The 23,789-nt window shown below is 32.7% G+C and overlaps 1 protein-coding gene and 1 pseudogene across 3 annotated transcripts; one reads left to right on the plus strand and one right to left on the minus strand.

Annotated features, from left to right (window-relative positions):
* The window catches only part of LOC120154302, a 2,869-nt pseudogene extending 491 nt beyond the window's left edge, over positions 1-2,378 (plus strand).
* A 930-nt stretch (positions 2,379-3,308) lies between these two features.
* On the minus strand, positions 3,309-20,168 carry LOC120154298 (serine/threonine-protein kinase STY46-like). 3 transcript variants are annotated; one of them, XM_039166095.1, is made up of 16 exons: positions 19,775-20,168; positions 19,525-19,639; positions 17,988-18,100; positions 17,720-17,833; positions 16,742-16,814; positions 16,317-16,427; positions 15,879-15,929; positions 15,248-15,387; positions 15,053-15,160; positions 14,202-14,275; positions 13,777-13,952; positions 13,016-13,111; positions 4,395-4,475; positions 4,250-4,300; positions 3,673-3,813; positions 3,309-3,602 (listed from the first exon to the last, which is right to left on the minus strand). In XM_039166095.1, exons 1-16 carry the CDS (start codon positions 19,954-19,956, stop codon positions 3,537-3,539), a joined length of 1,692 nt encoding a protein of 563 aa, XP_039022026.1. In that variant the 5' UTR covers positions 19,957-20,168; the 3' UTR covers positions 3,309-3,536. The 3 variants fall into 3 exon arrangements, with proteins under 3 accessions (XP_039022026.1, XP_039022027.1, XP_039022025.1); XM_039166096.1 differs by having other exon boundaries at positions 3,309-3,598; positions 17,720-17,839; XM_039166094.1 differs by having other exon boundaries at positions 17,720-17,839; positions 19,775-20,166.
* Positions 20,169-23,789: the final 3,621 nt, after the last annotated feature.

Consider the following 23,789-nt stretch of genomic DNA (forward strand, 5'->3'; position numbering starts at 1 on the left):
TAGCAATTGGTTGTCATATAAGGAATGGATTATTGTTGAAACTTGAAAACCTAAGTTATGGTGTTTTTAATATTTCTTTTGGCCTTTGCAAACTTGATAACTCTTGCTGTTCCGATACTCCTCCCCTTTTGTTTTTGTGTTTTTATCTTAAAAGAAAGTTTCAAATTGACCTTTGTTTGACTAATTTCTTTGAGCTTATTTATTTTTCCACTGTTAGTACCTGCCAATTTTATTCAGATTTGCATCTGGCCATTCACTGTGTGGAATGTTTATCTTTGTCTTTTGGTTTCTTCGTGAAGAATTTAGAAATATGCTTGTTTCACTTCTGTATCTCTTTGAAACTATTATCTGCTTTAAGAAAAAGAGTTTCACCTATATTTTATATTTTCAACTACACAGATGGCCCACCTTCTGGGCTACATCCAGCCCACGAGATGCATAATTATTTGGCTAGAGATGATGATTGGGGTGGAAATCTCTCTGTGAAGGATACGAAAACAATTGGTTCAGCATATGATCGCTATCTGCAGAGTGCGGTACCATCTTGAACCTTTACTTGTGCTTATTTATTCCTCACCATTCATCTCTATTTTTGTTTTTTGAAGCATTTATTAAATTGCTTTTTAGCAACTTTCTTCTTTTCCTTCTGGAGAACCAAGTACATTTGGTGTGTTGGGAAAGCCTGTTTTTGGTTCAATGTCTGCTCATCCAATAGCTGATCCTCCTGTGGTGGGTCGTCCTGGATCTGCTGCTTCAGATCTGGTACCAAATGGTCGAAATGTAGGTTATGGTAATCATCTTCCGGTGGATGCAATGTCAAGGTTAGGTCGGGATACTGTACCTCTACCTCCAGATGCTACCAATACTCTATATGTTGAGGGACTTCCTTCTGACAGCACAAGGAGGGAAGTAGCTCGTATCCTATTTAATGATGTAATACTTGATAAGATGTTGATGCCTAACTCTTATCTTATGGTACCATATTTTAGCTCTATTACCTTGTTTCTGTCTACTCTATCAGTTGACACTCCTTGACTGTGGCTTTAGATATCTTTCGCCCTTTTGTGGGATATAAAGAAGTACGACTAGTGAGCAAAGATTTTCGACATGTGAGTGACTAGCCATTGTCTAACATCTAATTTGTCTCCTGTAGCATGACTTCCTTCGTGTTTTCTTGCATGTGAAATTCTCATTGACTATTTCATTGAATGCTAAAACCTGATACATTGGCAATGCAGCGTGGTGGAGATCCTCTTATCCTTTGTTTTGTTGATTTTTCAAGTCCTGCCTGTGCAGCAACTGCAATGAGTGCCTTGCAAGGTGATCTTTTCTTCTTTTAATCTTGACATTCATAGAATCTAGCTCAACAGTGGAAAATGATACATGGTTTGTTCTCTAAAAAACCGATAGGAAACAATATTTAACTCTTTAAATGGTATTGGTGAACTGGAGCATTTGGCTCGAGCGGTAAGTGTATATATCTCCTGCCCAAAGAGTAGAGTTTGAGTTCCCCATCCATCCAATTCAAAAAGAAAAAAAATGAAGAAAAATGAGAAAGGTAGCATTTTTATACTATGCTAATTTTCTTCTATGCCTTGCCTTCTAGCTTCTGTGGGTTTGGGTATGTGTTTTCTTTCTTGACATGCATGAATGATTATAGAAGGATGTGAGCCTTATAGAGGCAGAAATATGCATGCTCAACCGTTTTTCTCCAGAATGAGTGCTACAAAGTGAACAAGAAATTTGAACTTAACATTCCATTAATTGAGTCCATCACATTGGCTGACAGGTGGATGTGTTAATGCTTTCTCAAGTTCCCAATTTGAGTTTATTGTTGAAATGTGCAGGTTATAAAATTGATGAACACGATCCTGATTCTAAATACTTGAGACTTCAGTTTTCCGGCACCCAGGCCCAAGGTCAGGTCCTGGAGCTCGTGGAAGGTGAATGTCACATTCTGGAGACAACTAGGCTGTATGCAAGTCATGTTTAAGCCAATTTTTATGGCTCACATCTTTTCTATATATGGCTGGGTTATGAGGAGTGATCACATTAATTGGATAGTATATTTTGTTACTTGCAACCTAAATTGCTGAATCCAGCTAATTGTTTGCACTAGAGAAACGCAGAAATTTAGGAGACGTAGGATCCAGAAATTCTTGAATTGCTGCACATTCCAGGAAGCTGTGTTGTACAATAACTAAAAGATTGGTTTTTGTGGTATAGATCGTAGTAGCATTTTATTTTAGTGTTCAAATAGGGGAATAAATGTTTTTCGCATCAAGTGCTTGGATAGCCAAAAACTGCTGTGTTTTAGTGATGTAATCGTACGGTTAATGTTTAGTTTGTGAATGGAAATAATTATGTCCATTGCGATATTTGTTTTAGATACTTTTCTAAGTTTAGTTTGTAAATCACTCGGGTTTTAAATTCCTATACTGTTTCGTTTAAATAACCTGATCTCTTTAACCCGATTGCTTGCAATTGGTAGGAGCGGCGGGTCTGAATTCTTCTGGCTGCTCATATTTATGTATCGTATTAATGATTTTTTTTCTTCCTCGTTTTGAGTTAATTGCACCAATCGTCCCCCAACCGCGACTTTGATTCTATATTAGTCTCTATTTTAAAATGTTCTAATTAGACCCTATATTATCAGATCAGCCTATATAGATCCTTTTGTTATTAAAACCGTTAATCTAATCAATAAACATCACATCAGGTTTGATGTGTACTCTTAATGTAATCTAATCTAATGTGGCTGGCTTTTTGTAGCCAATGAAAATCCTACTCATGAATTAAGAGAAATCCATACTTATTTTTATTATTATCCATGTTATTTTAATTTTTTAATTGTAAAACAACTGAATCTATCAAAACTTCTCCCATATCGATTACGTTTTCAGTCACATGGCCATTGATCATCGTGAATTGACATCGTCGGTGGGGTTCTTCGGTTAAAAACAACTCTAAAATGACCGTGTCTCTTGCTTAAATATGAACGTGCCTTAAGTTTTATTTTTTAATTTGATATATTCTTCCCTGAATCTAAAATTAAAAAGTAAACTTACGGCCCATGCTTATTCTGAGTGCAAATGAAATGATTGCACATCGTTAATAAAGTTTTCTTGTTAGAGTAGGATAAGGTTGGTCAACAGTTTCTGATATAGAGTTTCAAAGGTGGTTATAAAGTTGAGAAGTGTATATAAACCTGACAAGTCTTTGTTAATAAAGTATTCTGCTTCCGAGGTATTTTTCACAAGATCATTCTATATCTTTCATTTCTGCCAATCAATCAAAAGGCACTTCTCTGCCTAGGAAATTTCGTATGAATATCAAATTGCTCCAGCCATTTTCCTTTTTACACCGTCCGCAAGTAAGAAAGTTTCATTAGCAAAAAAAAGACAAAATCACGAATCACCATTTTCTGTCTATTTCGTGTAGTAAGTATACAGCATAGTCTTACTAAAACTCTTTTTCCCTCAATTTTGTAAGACCTCTATAACCATCTGACAAAGAAATCTTCAAAATGTGTCATGTCAATTAGGCAGCCTCTCCTTGGATACAAAAAATCTTTTGTTCCCATTCACTTCTTCCACGTTTTCCTGTGTGACAGACTTAATTAGAGACAGAATTCCAGCTCAACTTAAAAAGGATAAAATGATTTCCTCCTACCTTAACTTCTTCAAAAAGTGTCTCGAGCTGAGCTGTTATCTCAGAGAAGGAAGGCCGCTGGTCGGGAGCCGCTTCCCAACATCTCTGCATCAACTCCAAGAGTTTTGGATGCGCATTCTCGGGAAGATCTGGACGCAGTCCCTGAAATGAAATAACAACAAACATTAGTATTTTTTTGCCAAGGCTAACCACCCTTTCGCATGGTGGCTTCGTAGACTCCCCGAGGAAAATAACAAGCTTTTGCACTAATAAAAATCCAAATTCGTGCCTATTTTCATTTGTATGCAATGTAGGAATCTGTCTATCTTTTGGCAGAATTATCAGACACTTGAAATGATTTACGAGGAATTGATGTTTTATCATTCCCAGGTCATATGCTTTAATGTTAGAACATCAATATTTTGGAACACTAACAAATTTAAAGTTCTCAAATTACACTCCATGGCTCTTATAAGTTATAATTGATCCGTTTCTAAGTGTGCCCAAACATATGAAACGATTAACTTTGTACCACAAATAGTAGACTATGATATAGTTGAGGTTACTATTTAACTCCATAAATAGAAGAAAACCAGACCTGTCTCACTCCCAAGGCAGCTTGCAATGGAGTCATGGTATCATATGGAACCTGCATCAACAAGGCAAATAATTTTCAAAAGTGTTAACTTCCACTCGCTTTAGCATACAATTGTTCTTAAAGTTTCTTCCATTTCGGGAAATACCTTGCCAGTCACTAGCTCCCAGAGTACAATAGCAAAACTGAACACATCTGCTTTCTGATCATATGGCTGGTGGTTTATAACCTTGTAGGAGTAATAAAGATGAAAAAAATAAGTTGAACACAGTGACAGTCAATGTACACGGCAAGTAATGACCAAATCATTAACCTACACCTTGTAACATCCCAAAATACGGGTTAGTGACTAAATTGTAAAACTTCAGAATGTGTTGATTAAAGTAAGATATTTGAATAGTGTAATGATTTGTTCGGAAATATTTCCTGAAAAGAATTAGTAATTATCAAAGGAATTAAGGGGCAAAATTGTCATTTAACATGAAAGATATTTTGTTATCTCTTTATGAAGAGATAAACGTTGGGGGAGAGTATTTAGAAAACTCTTCTTCTTCTTACCTTCTTCTTCTCCAACGTGCAGAGCATAAGGTGAGTTTTCTATTTGTTGCTTATTTGTTAAATTGAAGATTAGGTTTTGATCATTAGATAATAACTAAGTTTAAGGAAAGCTTAAGTTGTCTTATAATCAAAAGATGAAGAAGTTATAAGAGATTTAAGAAAACGAGTTTTTATATGAAATCATGGAATAGAGTTGATAAGTTGAATTTTAAGTTGAATTTGACTTGTCATCTATGAGAATAAGAAGATAGAAGTGTTAGAATTGTATTTAGAACATATTGAAATTTGAGTATGATTATTGAGTTACATATGAAGGATAGAATTTTGAAGTTATAGATGATTTTCATGGATATAAGTTGGTTTAAGTAATGGTAGTTGAGTTTAATGACATGGTAGGGGTTTAAAATAGAAGAATTAAGTGAAGAATTGGTGATTTTCGGGGTTAAAATACAATTTCTGGGTAGAGAGAACCGATACCCTATGAAGGGAATCGATTCCCCCTCTTGGACGAAAATTCCAGTATGTGTAGGGGGAACAGATTCCCCCTGGGGGATATCGATTCCCCTGGAACAGATTCCCCCTGGGGGGTATCGATTCCCCCCTAAATAAAAAAATGGAATTTGATTTATTAAACCGGTTTAAGTTATTAACATCAAGTTTAAAGTTTAGGCTTATGATAGTTGTTTTGAAATGATATATTTATGTAGATATTGAGCCTAAACAAGTTCCGGAATAATCAAAGGATTATAATCGAATCAAAGCAAGGCTAAGGTGAGTGCAATTTTAATTGTACTTATATTATTGAACGAACATTGGCTTGCGATGAGCCAATGATGGAGTTACTACGGTAAGAAGTGACTCCTAAAATGTTATTTGATATGTGATTCTTATATGTACATGAATACATGATATGCATAAACATAAGAGCATGAAACATAAGATATATGATATGATATACATGATTATATGCATATGTGATATATGCTATTAGATATGACCAATGTGAAATGAAATAAGCTATGTGAATATATGAAATGACATATGAATATGCATATGTGATATGATAGTATGGTTACACATACATGTGGTATGTGACAGAAGAGAAAGAATAAGTGATGAGAAATATATTCATAATAAATGCCCATAGTATATGATACGAAAGCTATAGGTATAGTTGGCATGCCAAGAGTCGAGGGTATTGTAGTCTTTCGGGACGTAGTGGTCGTACGGGACATATATAACAGTCCTTCGGGACGAATACTGAACAAATGTTCGGTGCCCCATGAGGGAATTTATACGAGCTGTGGTGACAGCATTAGTGCACAACCTCAATATACTCACATACCTCTATTCTCAATAATATACATGGGCAACAACAACAACAGCAATTGAAATATAAATTAAAGTGAAAGTGATGCAAAAAGGTAAGTTTCATGTGTGCATGACTTGATTATATATGTCATAGGAAATATATCCATGCATATTGAAATATCATGATCAAATAGTAAGAATGCATATTCATGAATCTACTGTTACATGTTTATTTATTGCCTCACTAAGTCTATGACTTAGCGTGTAAATGATTTACACGTAGCTACCAAGAAACGTGAAGAGCAAGAATAGAAGTGGCAACGACAGTGTTATTACTAGAAGATCAGATCAGAAGTAATTGACAAAGTATGTATTTTGTTGTGTATATAGTGTTGGCATGTAATAAGTCATTAATTACGAGTACTCTGATGGAGTTTGTATTTTGTGGTCATTTTTTTGTAGATTTAACGTATTTTGCTTTAAACAAAGTTTTAAATTTCTCTGTTTTTAAAAAGAGTCAAAGTTTGAAAAGTCAATGTGACACCTCAGACTCGTATTCGGGTCGGGTACGGGTTGGGGTGTTACATTTAATGGCATCAGAGCTAAGATTTAGTCGATTCTCGGCATAAACCGGAGTCTAGAGTGTTTTATAAGGTATACATGCCAACAAAATAGTGAAAACTTCTGATCTGATGGAATAGTAAGTGTATTGTCTTGCTAATAGAATTAAAATATTATGTTATATTAGATATATGATCATAAGGGTTTCTAAAGTGATATACAAGGTGATAGACCTGAAGGTAATAGCATTCACCTGCTCTGGCCATGCAGGGAAAAGAGCGAAAATCTCAGGGAATGCTTGTATAAGATTAGAGAGTGATTCATGATGTTGAATGATATTATGATGTGTTTTAATTTTATACTTCTATAATTCATAGAATTAATGTATTGAAAAGAGTTGAGAACATCTAAGTTTAAGGGTGAATTTGAGAAATGTTCCATTGTTATGGAAATTTGATTAAATGATAGGAAGATAATATTAGAAAATTTTCATTTCTCCAAAGTGGAGAAGTTAAATTGAGTAGTTTTATTACTACGTAGGTAAGCTAGAAGTATGGTGAATAAATGTCACCATAAGAATGTTAAAATATCAAGTGACGTGGTTATCATTTGTAGAAGAATTTATGAATAAGTACATGAATGATCAGTTCATAAAACAAATGAAGATCGAATATATGAGATTAACAAAGAAGTTACACATGCATGTGTATGAGTATAAGTTTAATAAGTTAAACAAAATTTATTGTTGTGTTAATTTTGATTAGGAAGGATAAGGAAGAACATGTGATTGATTGATTAGGGCTTGTGCCTTAAATTAAAAGAGTGTTATTGGTTTTGAAATTGTTCTCAATTCAAGAAATGATTAATCGCGTTAAAATTCTATAGAGAGCTAAGAATAAAATGATTGGAGAACAAAAATTTCAGATGATTAAGAGAATTAGTGTTTAATAGAGTTAAGCACCATTAAAGAAAGATAGAGATTCTAGCTTTCAACTTCAAACCAGATATGAATTAGTTGCATTCTCCGCCAGAGAATCAAATCAGATGAGAGTCAGACAGACTAAAGCGGTAGGGCCTGATATTTGAATATTAAATAAGGAGTTAATTGATGATAAGTCAGGGTTAAAGACAATCTTTGTGAATTGGGTTAAAAGCTCTGTTAGAAGTTATGAAAATTGAAGAAAAAAAAATTATTTTAAAGGGATATAAATAAGTTTAAGTATGTGTATGTGAGATAAGGATTTGAATGTTTAAGAGAAGATATAGAGTAATAGAAAAGTTTGAGAATGAGTAAGTCGGTGAACAATTTATAAGATAAAGGAAGTTATAATGTTCGATTTTAATCAGAGAAATAATATTGCGTTTGAGTAAAAGTCCAAGTTTGAAAAGTTGAGTAAGATATCATTGGAATATATATATATATATATATAATAATTTGATTGAAAATATGGTATATGATTGAGTGGATAAGGGTTGTACCCTAGATTAAAAATTAAAGATTTCGTTTAAAAAAATTAAGGTGCTATTAAATAATGTTAAAGGATATCCACTATTATAAAGTGGAGAATTTAGATGAGATAATTTAATTGCTATGCAGTTGAGCTAAAATATGGTAAATAAATGTTGTAATGGGAATAATGGAAGATTTATTGATGTGAATATTGTTTCGGAAAAAGTTTAAGAAATAGATATGTCAGTAATTATTTTATAAGATGGAAGATGTTGAAATATTGAGAGTGAACAAATAAAATTTCATGATACATGAGAATGAATGTGGATTTGATAAGTTAAGTAAACAATTGTTGAGATAATTCTGATTGGAAGAAAATATAAAGTGAATTAATCAAGTATGATATGGATTTGAATATGGTTAGGTATTTGGATCATATATATATGATTAAGGCAATGAGAAGAGTATTTACAGGTTTTAAAAGGCGCTTTGAGAAATAAAAATAATGCAAGTATAAGAAAGGATAAAGAATAAAGTTATGTGAAAATAATGTTAAATATTATGGTTATGAAAATGTGATAAATATTAGTAATCAAATATAAGTATAAGTGTTATTATGATGTTTTTCATATAGATATGAAAAACGTAATGGAGTAAAAAAAATGAATGAAATGATTTAGATTGCAAGGAGATTTTGATTTGTGAAGGAATAAAGAGATAAGGAAATTAAATGATAGAGTTTAAAGGTTTAAGAATGAAAAGGGTTATGATAAGGTGTAAAGTATAAGTTTGGTATAAAAGTAAGAATTTTTCAATTCTAAGTGAAAAGGATAAAGAGTTATGAATTTTGTATCAGAATTTCAGTAGAGACTAAATTCGGAGGTTTATGAAGAAACTGATTAAGTTAGTATCCTTTATCATACTAAGGTAAATATTTCTTGGATAAGTATGTAAGGTTATATGAAAAGATTGTTGGATTTTGTAAATTGCATGTCTTAATTATATCTGATGAAGATTTAAGATTATCTCAAAGTTGTGGAAATCTTTGAAAAGGTCTTAGGAATTTAAATTAATTGTAGCATTGATATCTATGCATAGAAAAATAATGAGTTTAACAGATTATTCATACTTTAAAAAGGGTATGTATGATTGAGTTTAAAGAATCATGGGAAAATTATTTACCTTTAGTAGAATTTGTCTATAATAATAATTATCAATTGAGCATTAAGATGACTCTGTATGAAGTTTTATTTGGGAGAAAATATCGGACATCATTAATTTGGTTCAAGTTAAAGGATCAGAATTTTATTTTCCAGGATTTATTGAAAGTGATTGAGGATAAAGTAAAGATAGTTTAAGATAATTTCAAGATGACATCTAATCGACAGAAGTATTAGGCAGACTTGAGACAGAAATAAATTGAATTTTATGAAGAAGATAACGTTTTCTTAAAGTATCGTATTAGAAAAAAAAATTAATTATGCAAAGGGGAGCATATAATAGAGTTTAAAAGAGCGGAAAAAGAATGTCAGACTAAGTTAACCATGTGTAACATGTATTGGTTTAAGGTTGTGTTTCTTAGCCATGTAAATATAGTAAAAGAGATAAGGATTTATTTATATGTATGAAGGAAACTTGAGATATATTTGAATGATAGTATTCTCTCTAATCAAGTTGTTAAAGATAAGTATGTTACTTTTGAGATGAAAAAAAAGAGTATTGACATCAATTTCAAGATTGATATGAGTAAAATTTAGAAAGAAAGGTGTATAATAATTTGGATGAAGATGGTATAAGAATAAATGTTTGGTTTATGTTGTAAGTCATTAGAGATTGATGAAAGAAATCAACGGACTCATTATGTTGAGTGATAAGGAATGAGATTACCGTATGGATGGAACCTTATTATTTCCATGATGAGTAACATTATATTTATACGAATTTATAAAGATTAAAAGGTGTAGAATCGAATGAGTGAAAAGATAGAAATGAATGTAATTCCTTGTTGATTGAAAATAAGTTTAGTAATTGCAACCACGAAGTGAAAGTTAAAGATTTAAAGTCGGATAATGTTGTCATAGGAAGAGTTATTATTGAGTTTGTTTAATGAGTAGTGGGTTTGCAAGTAAAGAAATATATCAAAATAGTTTTTTTTGTGACATTGCTGGAAACTATTAAGTTAGTTGAATAGAAATATTGAGATTTTGTATGGACGGATTGGATCAAAGAAGTTGAAGAAAAGTGGAAAAAAAAAATAAGATAGCGGATAGTTAACAGAAGTTCTATATATATTTAAAGAAAAAAAATGAAATTTCTAGATAAGTGATAAAGTATTTATTAATGTCTTGTTATGAATAAGATTCTCTGTATAGTATAGCTCAGTCCTACATTCATTAGACCTTATGGATCTTTAAAAGAGGTGGATTTGTAGTATAATATGGAAGTGCAAATATGATATAAGTAGACAGTTCCCATATATTTGTACAGTGAAAATTCGAGGACGAATTTTCTTAAGGGGGAGAGATTTGTAACATTCTAAAATACGGGTTAGTGACTAAATTGTAAAACTTCATAATGTGTTGATTAAAGTAAGATATTTGAATAGTGTAATGATTTGTTCGGAAATATTTCCTGAAAATAATTAGTAATTATCAAAGGAATTAAGGGGCAAAATGGTCATTTAACATGAAAGATATTTTGTTATCTCTTTATGAAGAGATAAACGTTGGGGGAGAGTATTTAGAAAACTCTTCTTCTTCTTACCTTCTTCTTCTCCAACGTGCAGAGCATAAGGTGAGTTTTCTATTTGTTGGTTATTTGTTAAATTGAAGATTAGGTTTTGATCATTAGATGATAACTAAGCTTAAGGAAAGCTTAAGTTGTCTTATAATCAAAAGATGAAGAAGTTATAAGAGATTTAAGAAAACGAGTTTTTATATGAAATCATGGAATAGAGTTGATAAGTTGAATTTTAAGTTGAATTTGACTTGTTATCTATGAGTTAAGAAGATAGAAGTGTTAGAATTGTATTTAGAACATATTGAAATTTGAGTATGATTCTTGAATTACATATGAAGGATAGGATTTTGAAGTTATAGATGATTTTCATGGATATAAGTTGGTTTAAGTAATGGTAGTTGAGTTTAATGACATGATAGGGGTTTAAAATAGAAGAATTAAGTGAATAATTGATGATTTTCGGGGTTAAAATATAATTTCTGGGTAGAGGGAACCGATACCCTATGAAGGGAATCGATTCCCCCTCTTGGACGAAAATTCCAGTATGTGCAGGGGAAACAGATTCCCCCCTGGGGGATATCAATTCCCCGAGAACAGATTCCCCCTGGGGGGTATCGATTCCCCCTAAATGAAAAAATGGAATTTGATTCATTAAACCGGTTTAAGTTATTAACATCAAGTTTAAAGTTTAAGCTTATGATAGTTGTTTTAAAATGATATATTTATGTAGATATTGAGCCTAAACAAGTTCCGGAATAATCAAAGGATTATAATCGAATCAAAGCAAGGCTAAGGTGAGTGCAATTTTAATTGTACTTATATTATTGAACGAACATTGGCTTGCGATGAGCCAATGATGGAGTTACTACGGTAAGAAGTGACTCCTAAAATGTTATTTGATATGTGATTCTTATATGTACATGAATACATGATATGCATAAACATAAGAGCATGAAACATAAGATATATGATATGATATACATGATTATATGCATATGTGATATATGCTATGAGATATGACCAATGTGAAATGAAATAAGCTATGTGAATATATGAAATGACATATGAATATGCAATATGTGATATGATATGAAATATATGGTTACACATACATGTGGTATGTGACAGAAGAGAAAGAATAAGTGATGAGAAATATATTCATAATAAATGCCCATAGTATATGATACGTGAGCTATAGGTATAGTTGGCATGCCAAGAGTCGAGGGTATTGTAGTCCTTCGGGACGTAGTGGTCGTACGGGACATATATAGCAGTCCTTCGGGATGAATACTGAACAAATGTTTGGTGCCCCATGAGGGAATTTATACGAGCTGTGGTGACAGCATTAGTGCACAACCTTAATGTACTCATACCTCTATTCTCAATAATATACATGGGCAACAACAACAACAGCAATTGAAATATAAATTAAAGTGAAAGTGATGCAAAAAGGTAAGTTTCATGTGTGCATGACTTGATTATATATGTCATAGGAAATATATCCATGCATATTGAAATATCATGATCAAATAGTAAGAATGCATATTCATGAATCTACTGTTACATGTTTATTTATTGCCTCACTAAGTCTATGACTTAGCGTATAAGTGATTTACACGTAGGTACCAAGAAACGTGAAGAGCAAGAATAGAAGTGGCAAGGACAGGTATTATTACTAGAAGATCAGATCAGAAGTAATTGACAAAGTATGTATTTTATTGTGTATAGAGTGTTGGCATGTAATAAGTCATTAATTACGAGTACTCTGATGGAGTTTGTATTTTGTGGTCATTTTTTTTGTAGATTAACGTATTTTGCTTTAAACAAAGTTTTAAATTTCTCTTTTTTTCAAAAGAGTCAGTTTGAAAAGTCAATGTGACACCTCAGACTCGTATTCGGGTCGGATACGGGTTGGGGTGTTACACACCTACTTACATTTTAGGCAGGAAATGTGAGGAAGGGACAATGTATCCAAACATTAGAGAGATTACGAACAAACAGAAGTTATAGGTAATTTCCAGTAATGACTAAGGAAGTTCCCATCGGACTCATAAAATATAAACCAACTTTTGAAACAATTAAAGGGAGGCTACAACAGTACCTCAGTCTATGGAACAAAAAATAAAGAAATAAACATGAGAGATTCACACCTCAGGTGCCATCCATCTATATGTCCCTGTCTCAGCTGTCATTACTCCTCCTTGGTTCTGGAACCGAGCCACACCAAAATCTGCCACCTTAACAACCTTTAGAGAAAACACAACTCGTCAGTAATCAATACACATTACAGCCCGCTTTCTTAGCCATCTACCTGATTAACTGTAGAAACTTCATTGCTAGGAGTACATTAATACGTATAGCATCACAGATAGATCAAGTAACAAGAAGCACTGCAAGGACTTCTGCTAATTCGGTAATAAAAATTACTAAAAGAAACTATATATCGATTTCTAGAAACTTCATTGCCAATATTGCTGGCTTGATTCATTACAACTTCCATATTAGGTCAGATAGTCTACCTAGCAACCTCTCTTGTAGGAAAACCTCAGAAGGGCAGACAGTATTAACACAATGAATAAGTATTTTTGAAAAATCAAGGAAGGGCTAAAAGTAATTCAAGACACAACCCCAATCTGCAATTTTACCAGAAAAAGGTATGGGTTTTTGGCAAATTCTATTCACTAGCCTTGGTAAGCAAATTGATTAAATTAGTTTACTATCTTTCATGCATGTTCTACCCTTTTTAACAACTTATCCGAGGGGAAATCCCCTCTTACACATTTCAAGGTTCTGGTTTATAACTTATTTTTCAGTCATGTTGTCGAACACCTAGAACAATTTAATTGTTAGAAATCAAATAAACTATTTCCCTTAAGCACGCTTACATCAATATTAAAAGAAAATATCTTACATTGTCTGTATCCATCAGCAAATTTGCTGTCTTCAGGTCCCGATGAATTATGTGCTCTTGATGCAAATATTCCATGCCTTTGCAGACATCAACTGCAAACTTCAGCAGCTGAGCGAGCTTCAACACATTATGATTCTTATGCAAATAGTCATACAGGCTTCCCCCAGGCATATATTCTGCAAATAATAATGTGAACTGTGAAATGAGAATATTTTTTAAAAAATATATGTGAAATGAAACAGTCAGTGAAGGGTGGGTGCTCCAGAGAAGGGGATGGGAATCCCCCAGTTACTATCAACTTCATAAATTCATTTAGTTCTAGTGCCGATTTAAGGCCATGCACTGAAAGATCTTCAGACAGCTCCAGAATGAAAACAGAAAACTACTTTAATCAAAGAGGCTTTTAATTTTTAGACGGAACATACCTGTTACTATGTACAAATGTGGAGATTTTGTACATGCACCAATGAAACGAACAACATTTTTATGTTGGACCTCTCTACACTCAAGAACACACAAAAAATCAATATCCATATAATTGTGTTCCTACATAAATACAAATACAGAAACACACCAACCATATCTTACGTAAGAAATTAGCTAGTCAATTATTGGTTAGACAAAAATTAAATTTTATTAGCTTGAAGAACGAGTTTATCCTCAATAAAATTAAAATCAAATATGAAGTAAAGAGAGAAAAATTCTTATCCAAAAAAATTTGATGTAAAGAGAAAGCAGTCTGTTTTTTAGCGCATAAGAAAGAGATGAATATATAGGAGTGTATTTTGCTGAAGTGGTTCATAAAGGGTAAAACATATTGTTATACATTCGTCATTAAGAGAATGCTACCTAAATTTACATTTTCCTTTAAAGGAAACTAACAAAATTTTCTAACATATCGAGCAATACATAATTAGTTCAAGGTAGATTCTAGACAAAGACAAAGCTATTTCAACGACTTGATAACAGAGTTTCAACTTGTTTCTACACCAATAGCTTATTATGGTAAAGAGGGTGTCAGACAATAGTCAAATCATGTGGGACAGTGAACCTTCACTGACACCTTAACATGAAAACATAAAGTGTTCACGAATTCAACTATTCTTTCGTTTCACGTCCTTTTTTTTTTTTTTTTTTTTGAGTAGGTGACTGGGTGTTGGAGACGAGGGATTATTGAACAAAATACACAGGGAGTAAACAGCAGAAAACTAAAGATTGTTGCAAAGACAATGAGAGCCATTACAAAACTTTAAAGTAACAGGTAAGCGCTTCTCACCTTAGAACTGTCACTTCTTGAGTAAACTCATCTTCCATAGCATCATTCAAATGCTCAGACCTAAGAATTTTGACAGCAACATCTTGCCCAAGGTAGATACCATGATACCTTCAGATGATCAGAAGAAACTTGATCAACCAAGGAAACTACAGAATAGAAAATATCCCAAAGTAAGTTCAAAAGGGTACAACTTACAGGTCTCCACAAGATCCAGAAGAAATTCTTTCTCCTATCTTCAGAAGCCTTCTATCTATCTCCCAATTTCCAGATTTTTCTTGTGCTGTTAATGCATCACCTATAGCTGAATGAGAATGCAAAGATCCAGACAACGACCCCTACATTTCCAAATGATCATAAGCTGAATTATCTTTTTGACATTCATTTATAATTTACTTGAATAAGTCATCATGCAAATAAAATGTGCAGGCAGCATATGTTATGAGAGATCCATCAGAATCCAACAAGAGGAAAATAGTTACAGACGAAGACAATGAATTCAACAAATTCAAAGTATTTTAGGGGGTTAAAAACAAAATTATACTCTGCTCAATCAATTATAAGAATAGAAACTAACATACAAATTATTTGCCAAATGCACAAATCTTGTTAGGGAAAGATCAAGAGCATCAAAGCATTGTGAAGAACTCTTCACTGTTCTTTTATGAACCACTCAAACTTCCAAATAGAAGAAGAAAGTCCCAAATCTTTCAAAAGTTTAGTAAAAATAACTAGTTTTATCATGTCAAAAGACATTGTAAAAACTACAACCCTGTAGTAGGAAACAAACTGAAAGGCCATTAACAGAATTCACAGGAACAACGTTTACCTTGCTTCTAGAAACAGCTTCTTCCATAGCTTTATATAACCCATCTGTATCCTGACCACAACATTGCAAAGTCAGCAACAATCGGACTCAGCAGAGATCCCTGTCATAAAAGAAATACAATCACAATGCTCCTTAATACATTGCAAGGCTACTATCTGGGGATAAACTGTATGTTGATTAATTTAACCACTTGATAAATTTTAATATGAAAGAAGCGTCAATCTTGTGGATTTTGGATTTATGGTCAAATGTACAAGTCATATTACAGAATTAGACACACAGACAGAAAAAAAGAACAGTTCAAGGTAGGATGAAATAGAACATTTAAAGAAACAGTGCCCCTGAGAATACCAGAAGATACAGTATCTCATTTAAAGCATCTAATATGAGGATACAAAGATGTAATAACAACAAAACATCTAATGAAGTAATGTTTACCTCATCAGGCCATCCATCCACCACAAACACATCCAAAGAGTAGCCATCGGTCGTTGAGAACACATGTGCTTCACGGATATTAAGCCCTATATCTGAAAGCAATGCAGAAAGCTAGAAGGCAACAGCAGATGGTCAGTATTTCAGAATTCAGATACTACTAGATTGACGAGATAAATGATGATGCTGGAAAGCCCCATAAGCTTCTCAAGTATAACTCAAGAATATATTCCAAAAGTAATTGTAGCACAAATTTCAACATTGTCCACCAAAGATGAATTATTGCTCTACTGGTTCAAAAAAGATTTTAAACACCATATATTTTGATCGGCATGATAAAGTTATTGATAAGTAAACCTTTAAATTTACTATTAGAAAAAACTAATCATTGGCTCAAAAAGAAGAGAATAAATTGTTATCAAACATACCTGACTAAGCAGCTTTGGCCTATCAGTGGTAGAAAATATCACTTCATGAATTGGAATGTGTACAATCTCTTGCCTGCGTAACATTTACCAAAAGCCAACAAAAGTATGGCAATCCAAGACAAAGACTGATATAACAAAGCTGCATTTAAGCCTAATTCTAATGTGTGCCTTCTGAATGGGTATAAACGTAAGCTAAACATGCATACATAAAATATACCTACATTGCTGTAGAAAATTTCTGATTCAATTGTCAATGCAGAGTGGGGAAAGAGAAAGAGATTGAGACAATGTTCATCAATAGAAAAATAAAAATGTTCCCAAATGAAACTCTCCAGACTAATTATGTATAGCTAGGTGATACTATAACCATCTAGATAACTAGAAAGCAACTATAATAATACCCTTAAGACAAAAGCTTCAGTACAGTAAAGACCTGCAGTCAAGATTTACCAATGATAACAATCTACCCTTTCATTGTACAATGAATAAAATAAATAACCTTAAAAAGTAAGAAGAAATAAGAATGAAAATACAAGTATTGTTATGGTATCGGTATCACCGACTTCCACTCAACAGAAACATGAACAATGAGTGAAACCAAAAATTATACAGATCTGAGATAAACATATTATTCCTCCATGTGAGAGGAGAGAAAACAAATAGTTTCAAAAATCTTGCAGGCAGAAAACTGAATGATACAAGCACCAAGAATTAGCCTATTTAGTACTTATTGTTGATAATGCTCCGATTTAGCCATTTCATTTCAGTTTGAAGTGGTCTCTAGGAGTACAATCCAAACAGACACAAATACACGAGCTCAAACATTCCACACCCAACCCACCCACAGAAAAATACAGAGGCTATTATTACTAAAAGTAGGAAAGTCTACTTGTGCATGGTCAAGTTAACAAACAGTAAAACAAAATGCGGAAATTTCAAAGAATGAGAAGGCAGTATAACAACTCTTCAACAATGAACCTTTTTGAAAATTTCTCAGTGGTATATCCATCCTCTGCACACTTGGAATTCTTTCTGACATCCAAATTTAAGTCCTCAAGCTTAGAGCAAGGTTCAAAATCAACAGGATGATCCCTGCTTCTGTTTACAGATGGTGGTCGAGCATTAATAAAAAAAAATATTACTAAAAGATACAATTCAGATGATATTAAAATATTACTAATGAAAAAAATGGATTGGATCAAAAAAAGAAAAGGGGAAGGGAAAAGAACTAAGAATATATTAATACCTTTTATGCAACGGTACAACCTTTTCACCATCTGAATCATCAAAAGGCCTTTGGGCAGGCGAAGAATTTATACATTGCTGATCATCATTAGCATCTCCTCTGCTGCAAAGGTTCTATACGGCATAAGATGGATGAAACAATCAGAATCAGGAAAGAAGGAAATAAAAGCATGCATCACATGAAGAAAATATCAAGAATAGTCAAGAAATGATACCATAATGGGAGCAAATCTGTAAAATGTTCAATGGCATGCAATTCTTCAAGAGTAATTATTATTTTGAAACAGTGATTTGACTATACTGTAGTAGTCTACTTTATTCATCTACTTTACTTTCCAAAATCTACAAAACCACTTATACAACAAGCTGCTTCCTTTAACATTGTTAGCAACTGACTTTCAAGAAATAAATCAGTCAGCAAAAGAACGAGATATGCCATAATTAAATTTACAGTAGTGTGGTACAAATGAGATAATAAATTCAATTGAATCTTTCACAAAAGTGTTTCAATAAACTCCACAATATCAGGAAGGTCTAAGGTGTTGTTCTGGGCTCCCATATGCTTCTCCAAGTAAGAAATGGATTTTTCCCAAGTTGGGACTCAATGAAAAAAAGACCCCTGGGAAATATTTGGCTTGGATGGTCAAATAACTTTGTCAGATTTTTATAGTTTTAAAATTCATAATTTTCCCCCTTAAAATATAGTTGTTCCAAACTTTGTTGTTGAAATGTACCACTTTTTGTCAAGGATAGAACTCACCATCCACTTTTTATTTCAATATAGTTGATGCTAGAGTCATGCTACAATTAAAAATGTTATTTGCTGAGTAAGAATTCTTCAGCCCAATTTTCCTTTGTAAATGGATAAACATGTTTTACCAAAACGATATTGGGAAAATGAACCAATAATCTTCCCTTAGCTTTCCACTTAATGCAATTAACAATATTAGCTCAACTAAAACTGTTTTTTTTACTTCATAAGTTTGCTACTGACTGTTTAAAGCTCCCTCATATATATAAGGGTCAACTTAATAACCAAAAACCATACTAAGAGGCACTGTTTTTTTTTTTCTTTTTTTCTTTTACATTCACTAAAAGACATCATTCTGAGCACTGATGTCCCACTACACATCATTCCTACGTTCCTAAAACCGTACCACAAACCAAGCATCTATGCCCAATTATTCAACGATCAATACTTAGGTTTCTACCACACTTTTTTTATGATTATGGATGAGTAACGAATTTGCGCAAATTATACATATTTCTTGTCACATCTACTTTTTAGAAGGAAAAAATAATTAAAACTCACTACATGAATCTCAATTTGTATCGCTTTGCTTGAATTAGAACAGTAACGCCCAAAAAATCAAATTTTCAGCCACTTCACATTAACTTGACCTCAAGCAGCGGTATACAAGAACTAGTTTTGAAATAAAAGACGATAGTTCCATTTTGACCTGTTTTCATAACCATGCCTTAAATATAGCCAAAAAAAGGAACGAAACCTGGATTGATATTAAAAAAAGAAGTAGTACCTCCAAGAAGCGGATGTGATAAACCGGCCTATTCTCCGGATCCTTCGCAGCTGCAAGTAGCTTCTGATGTAACAAAACATCTTCCACTCTCTCCATATTAACATCAAGTCCATAACTAAATTCAAAAAAAAAAAGAACAAACATTTCATCAGCTTTAACTTATCCTACTTAAAAATTCCTAAACTCTTCATAAAATACGTACAAAACAGATTGTACGGATAAACTATTCGTATAGGAATGAAAATTTTACCTGGCAGGCAAGCGATTGAAGTGGGAATCCAAGCGGTCGCGAAAGTCGGGGTTAGAAATAACTTCTTCATGGCCGGCTTCAAGCAAGCGATTGAAAACGTCGTTTCTGACATCGTGGTTATTAAAGCTACCGAAGCTTCTCGGCGGCGATGAACTCTCTCCGACTCCCTCAGTTAAATCCATCAACAATGGAATCTACTTCTTCTTCTTATTGTTTGTTTCTATTTCAGCATCGCATTAGGGGGGAAATTGTTGTGTTTTTTGGTTGATCAAAGTGTAGAGGATCTTTGACTAATAAAGGAATCTGAGGGGACAAAAATGGAGGGAGAATATGGTAGTTTTGAGAAACATTGGAGGACAACTTTGGAAATTCGGTTAAGTTTAGGAGAGGGAGAAAACATGGGAAGCGAATGCTGAGGTAAGAGGGACGGGTAGAAAATACAAGAGCATCGAAGTGGATAGGATTATCCAATTCCCTGGATTAAAATATTTTTGAAGTTACGGAAATACCCTTGTATAAGAAAGAGAATTTACGGCGACAGATTCAACGAGATGACGGAAAGGCCAGTTTGGTGAGACAAGAAAAAAAGTGTGAAAATATGTGGAAAGAGAAAATGCGGTGATATTATTATTATGACATGAACTCAAGCTGCGCGCGTTTTGGGTTTAGCCGATGCCTTGACCAGCAACTTCACATTCTGGTAGGATTCTCTATTCTCTGTTTCCATCACGCGCTATAAATTGAAACGAGACACCTGGCATTCTAGGACTGGGTGGGATCTATTTCGTTTGCTTTTGCAGTAACGCCTAGGATGAGAGCGACTGGGACACTTGTTCCCAAAATATGAATCTTACTTACTGTGCTTAATTTATAATTTAATCTTTAAATTATACTTTTTTAATTTTAGTATTTGAATTATCGTTTTTCATCGTAATTTATTTTAATAAGCAATGAAATTAAATGAAAAACCCATTGCTTTCCCATGGAAGAGCATTAGTGCCCGTACGTTTTCTAGGCTGGAGAAATACCCAACTGGTGTGTTTAATTTCACTAGAAACAATAACAAGCCACCAATTCCGTGTGGATAAGTTGTGGTGCCATAGAAATTTTCATTATTGGAGTTAATGGAGACAGTTGTGCATGGGCAATTCTGTTGAATTTAATAAATGTGTCTAACCGAACAATTTGACTGAAACCAAATGGTGATGCAATCTTACTATTGACTACTCTCAAGATAGATTCAAAATTCGGAAAGGGCACTCTTAAAGCTTTCCTGGGCCCAATAGATCCAATGCACTCACGAAAGAAAAGTTTGATCATTTTGGAGATTAATTTCTTATAATTTTGACGTGTAAAAAGCAAAGGCTTGAGAATCGTTCTTTTTGGAGATTAATTTCTTATTAATTTGTAAATTATATTTTGATATTTTTTAAAGAAAATAATAATATATTCAAGTTTCAGGTTAATTTATATAATTATTTTAAAAAATAAAGTATAAAATTATCTTTAATACGAAAAAGTAACATATACCTACGTTAAGGGAGATGTGTATTGCATAAACAAATATATATCAAACAAAACTCAGATATGAGAGAGAGAGAGAGAGAGAGAGAGAGAGAGACTTGGTTAACCTAACCCTAATCGCAGACCTCACCGTTGGTGCTTTCCCTAACACGGCTCTCAACCATCCGAACACCAGCAAAGCCAAGCTCACTGAACCCATCATTGCGCCTACTCTCACCTCATACTCCTTTACGAACGATGCAATCAACGGAATCATCGTCCCCACCGAAAACCAAAGTGCCAAAGCTGCCGATGCTTGTAAAGGGTTCGGTAATGATTCATTTTCTCCTCCTTTTCTTTTCCCCTTATATCCAATCCAAGGACGAGTCATAACTTAATTTTAATAGAGGGAGAACTTTAACGATTTTAATTTTTTTATAAAATATAAATAATACATCAAAATTACATATTAGTTCTATCATTTGTATAAAATATCAAGTAGAAAATTAAAAATAAAATTAAAGTAAATAATAAAAAATTGTACGATTTTAAAAGTTGTCTAAGATATAACTATCATATAATCATAATAAAACACGTCGTCCATTTAAATTGTAACACTCCAACCCGTACCCGACCCGGATACGAATCCGAATGTCTCATTAACTTTTACAGATGATATTCTTACAAAATATCAAAACATTTGAACTCATTTTAAGAAAATACCACAATATTCTATTAAATTATGTTTCGGTATAAAATTCAAGTCAAATACGTATTTGTGAACAATAATATATGTATGAACATTACCGTGAACAGTGAAAAATTTCGAATATAAATTGTGTATCGATGCACTGCTACAATACTGGTACAATAACTTTCGTAAAAATACATATAAACTCGTAAAAAAGTAATTGTTCGTTACTATACATTTACTATGTACATATTTACTTTAAAACATTACAAAATTCAATCATATGATTTTACAAAATCGATTAGAGCATATCGGATTCAAATCTTTATTTACATGTCAACCACTATCCTTATTGCAAAATACATATTATACATTTCTTTTCTGATATGATCTTTAGAAAGGAGGAACTGACTTGTCTTGCATAACTTTTATCAATTTTCTTCTTCTTGGAACCTACGTGTGAAACAATCACACGTTAAGTCATAGACTTAGTGAGGCATATAAACATATAATAAAAATCATAGAACATTTCATTTAGTAAATTACATACATGCACATATACTATCATATTTCTATTCATATATCAAATCCACACATATACATATATGATTATCTTCTTCCTTATCGTTATCCTATTATTATCATTAGTACATTTTATCATATAATCATATACTTATCATTTATACACCTCATATATCATTTCATAAAGAAATACACTTAACACCATATACTTCATGTAATACAATTCATATAACTAAAACATATATTCTTTCATATAACCAATATATGAATCCTGTAACTTATTCCATATAATAAATCACACATGCATATCACATTCAGTATATTTGTTTAATCTCTTTATTAGCCCATATACACCAGTGATAACTTAAGGTATGTGAGTACATTGAGGTTGTGCACTATTATGCTGTCACCACAGCTCGTATAATTATCCCGAAAGACCTATCCAGAGGTCATAAAGAACCTCGGTAACTGTCTATAGGTCCCGAAGAACCTAGGTAAATTGTCCATATGTTTCTTAGAATATAGGTATACTATCAATATGTCTAGAAAGACATAGGTAATTCTGTCTATATGTCCCGAAAGACATGTAATTATGTCAATATGTTCCATAGAACATAGGTAAACCCTCGACTCTGGGCATGCCAACTATACCACTATCTCTCATATCACATAACATGAGCATTATCATTTATATCATTTCACACATTCACATGCATATTTCACTTTTCATATTATTTCATAATTATATATCACTTTGCTTATAACACTTCTCTTGTGTTCATATGACATGTAAATCATTGTCATCTCTTGTTCTCATATGATTCTCATACATCACATATATCACATTCATATCACATATTCATATAGGCTCACGGTTTTTATCACCTATCATGACATTTCACATAAATCATGTAACTCAAATATTTTTCATATAACCATTTCATGCATACACACATACATGTCATCTTTTATGTTTTTATCATACTCTTATAGTATTATCTTTCATCTTTCTTATCTCTTGTTCATATAATCTCTTACACATATCACATATTCCTTTTCTCCTATTTTATTCTCAAATGTTCACATAACTTGGATCAAATATACATATAGTCACATAAATCATTTTTTCTTAGCTTATATCAACTTTTCATGTCATTTCACACTTCTTGTTACATTGTTTATATCTTATTCTTATGTCTTTTCATATACATATATTCACATATACATATCATTTCATTATTCTTATTATTATTCTTATCATCACCATTAATCCAGTTTTCTTACCATATTCATATCAAT

The sequence above is a fragment of the Hibiscus syriacus genome, unplaced genomic scaffold (genome assembly GCF_006381635.1).
Source record: "Hibiscus syriacus cultivar Baekdansim isolate YM2019G1 unplaced genomic scaffold, ASM638163v2 tig00111128_pilon, whole genome shotgun sequence".
Classification (NCBI taxonomy): Eukaryota; Viridiplantae; Streptophyta; class Magnoliopsida; order Malvales; family Malvaceae; genus Hibiscus; species Hibiscus syriacus.

What these genes read in the sequence shown, in the direction of transcription:
- LOC120154298 (XM_039166094.1), bottom strand. Translation starts at nt 19,956, where the DNA reads ATGGATTTAACTGAGGGAGTCGGAGAGAGTTCATCGCCGCCGAGAAGC. An exon ending in GTTGTACCGTTGCATAAAAG is followed by an intron (nt 17,840 to 17,987) that starts GTATTAATATAT and finishes ATCTGTAAACAG; the next exon opens with AAGCAGGGATCATCCTGTTG. An exon ending in CTGCCTTGGGAGTGAGACAG is followed by an intron (nt 3,814 to 4,249) that starts GTCTGGTTTTCT and finishes ATTTCATTTCAG; the next exon opens with GGACTGCGTCCAGATCTTCC.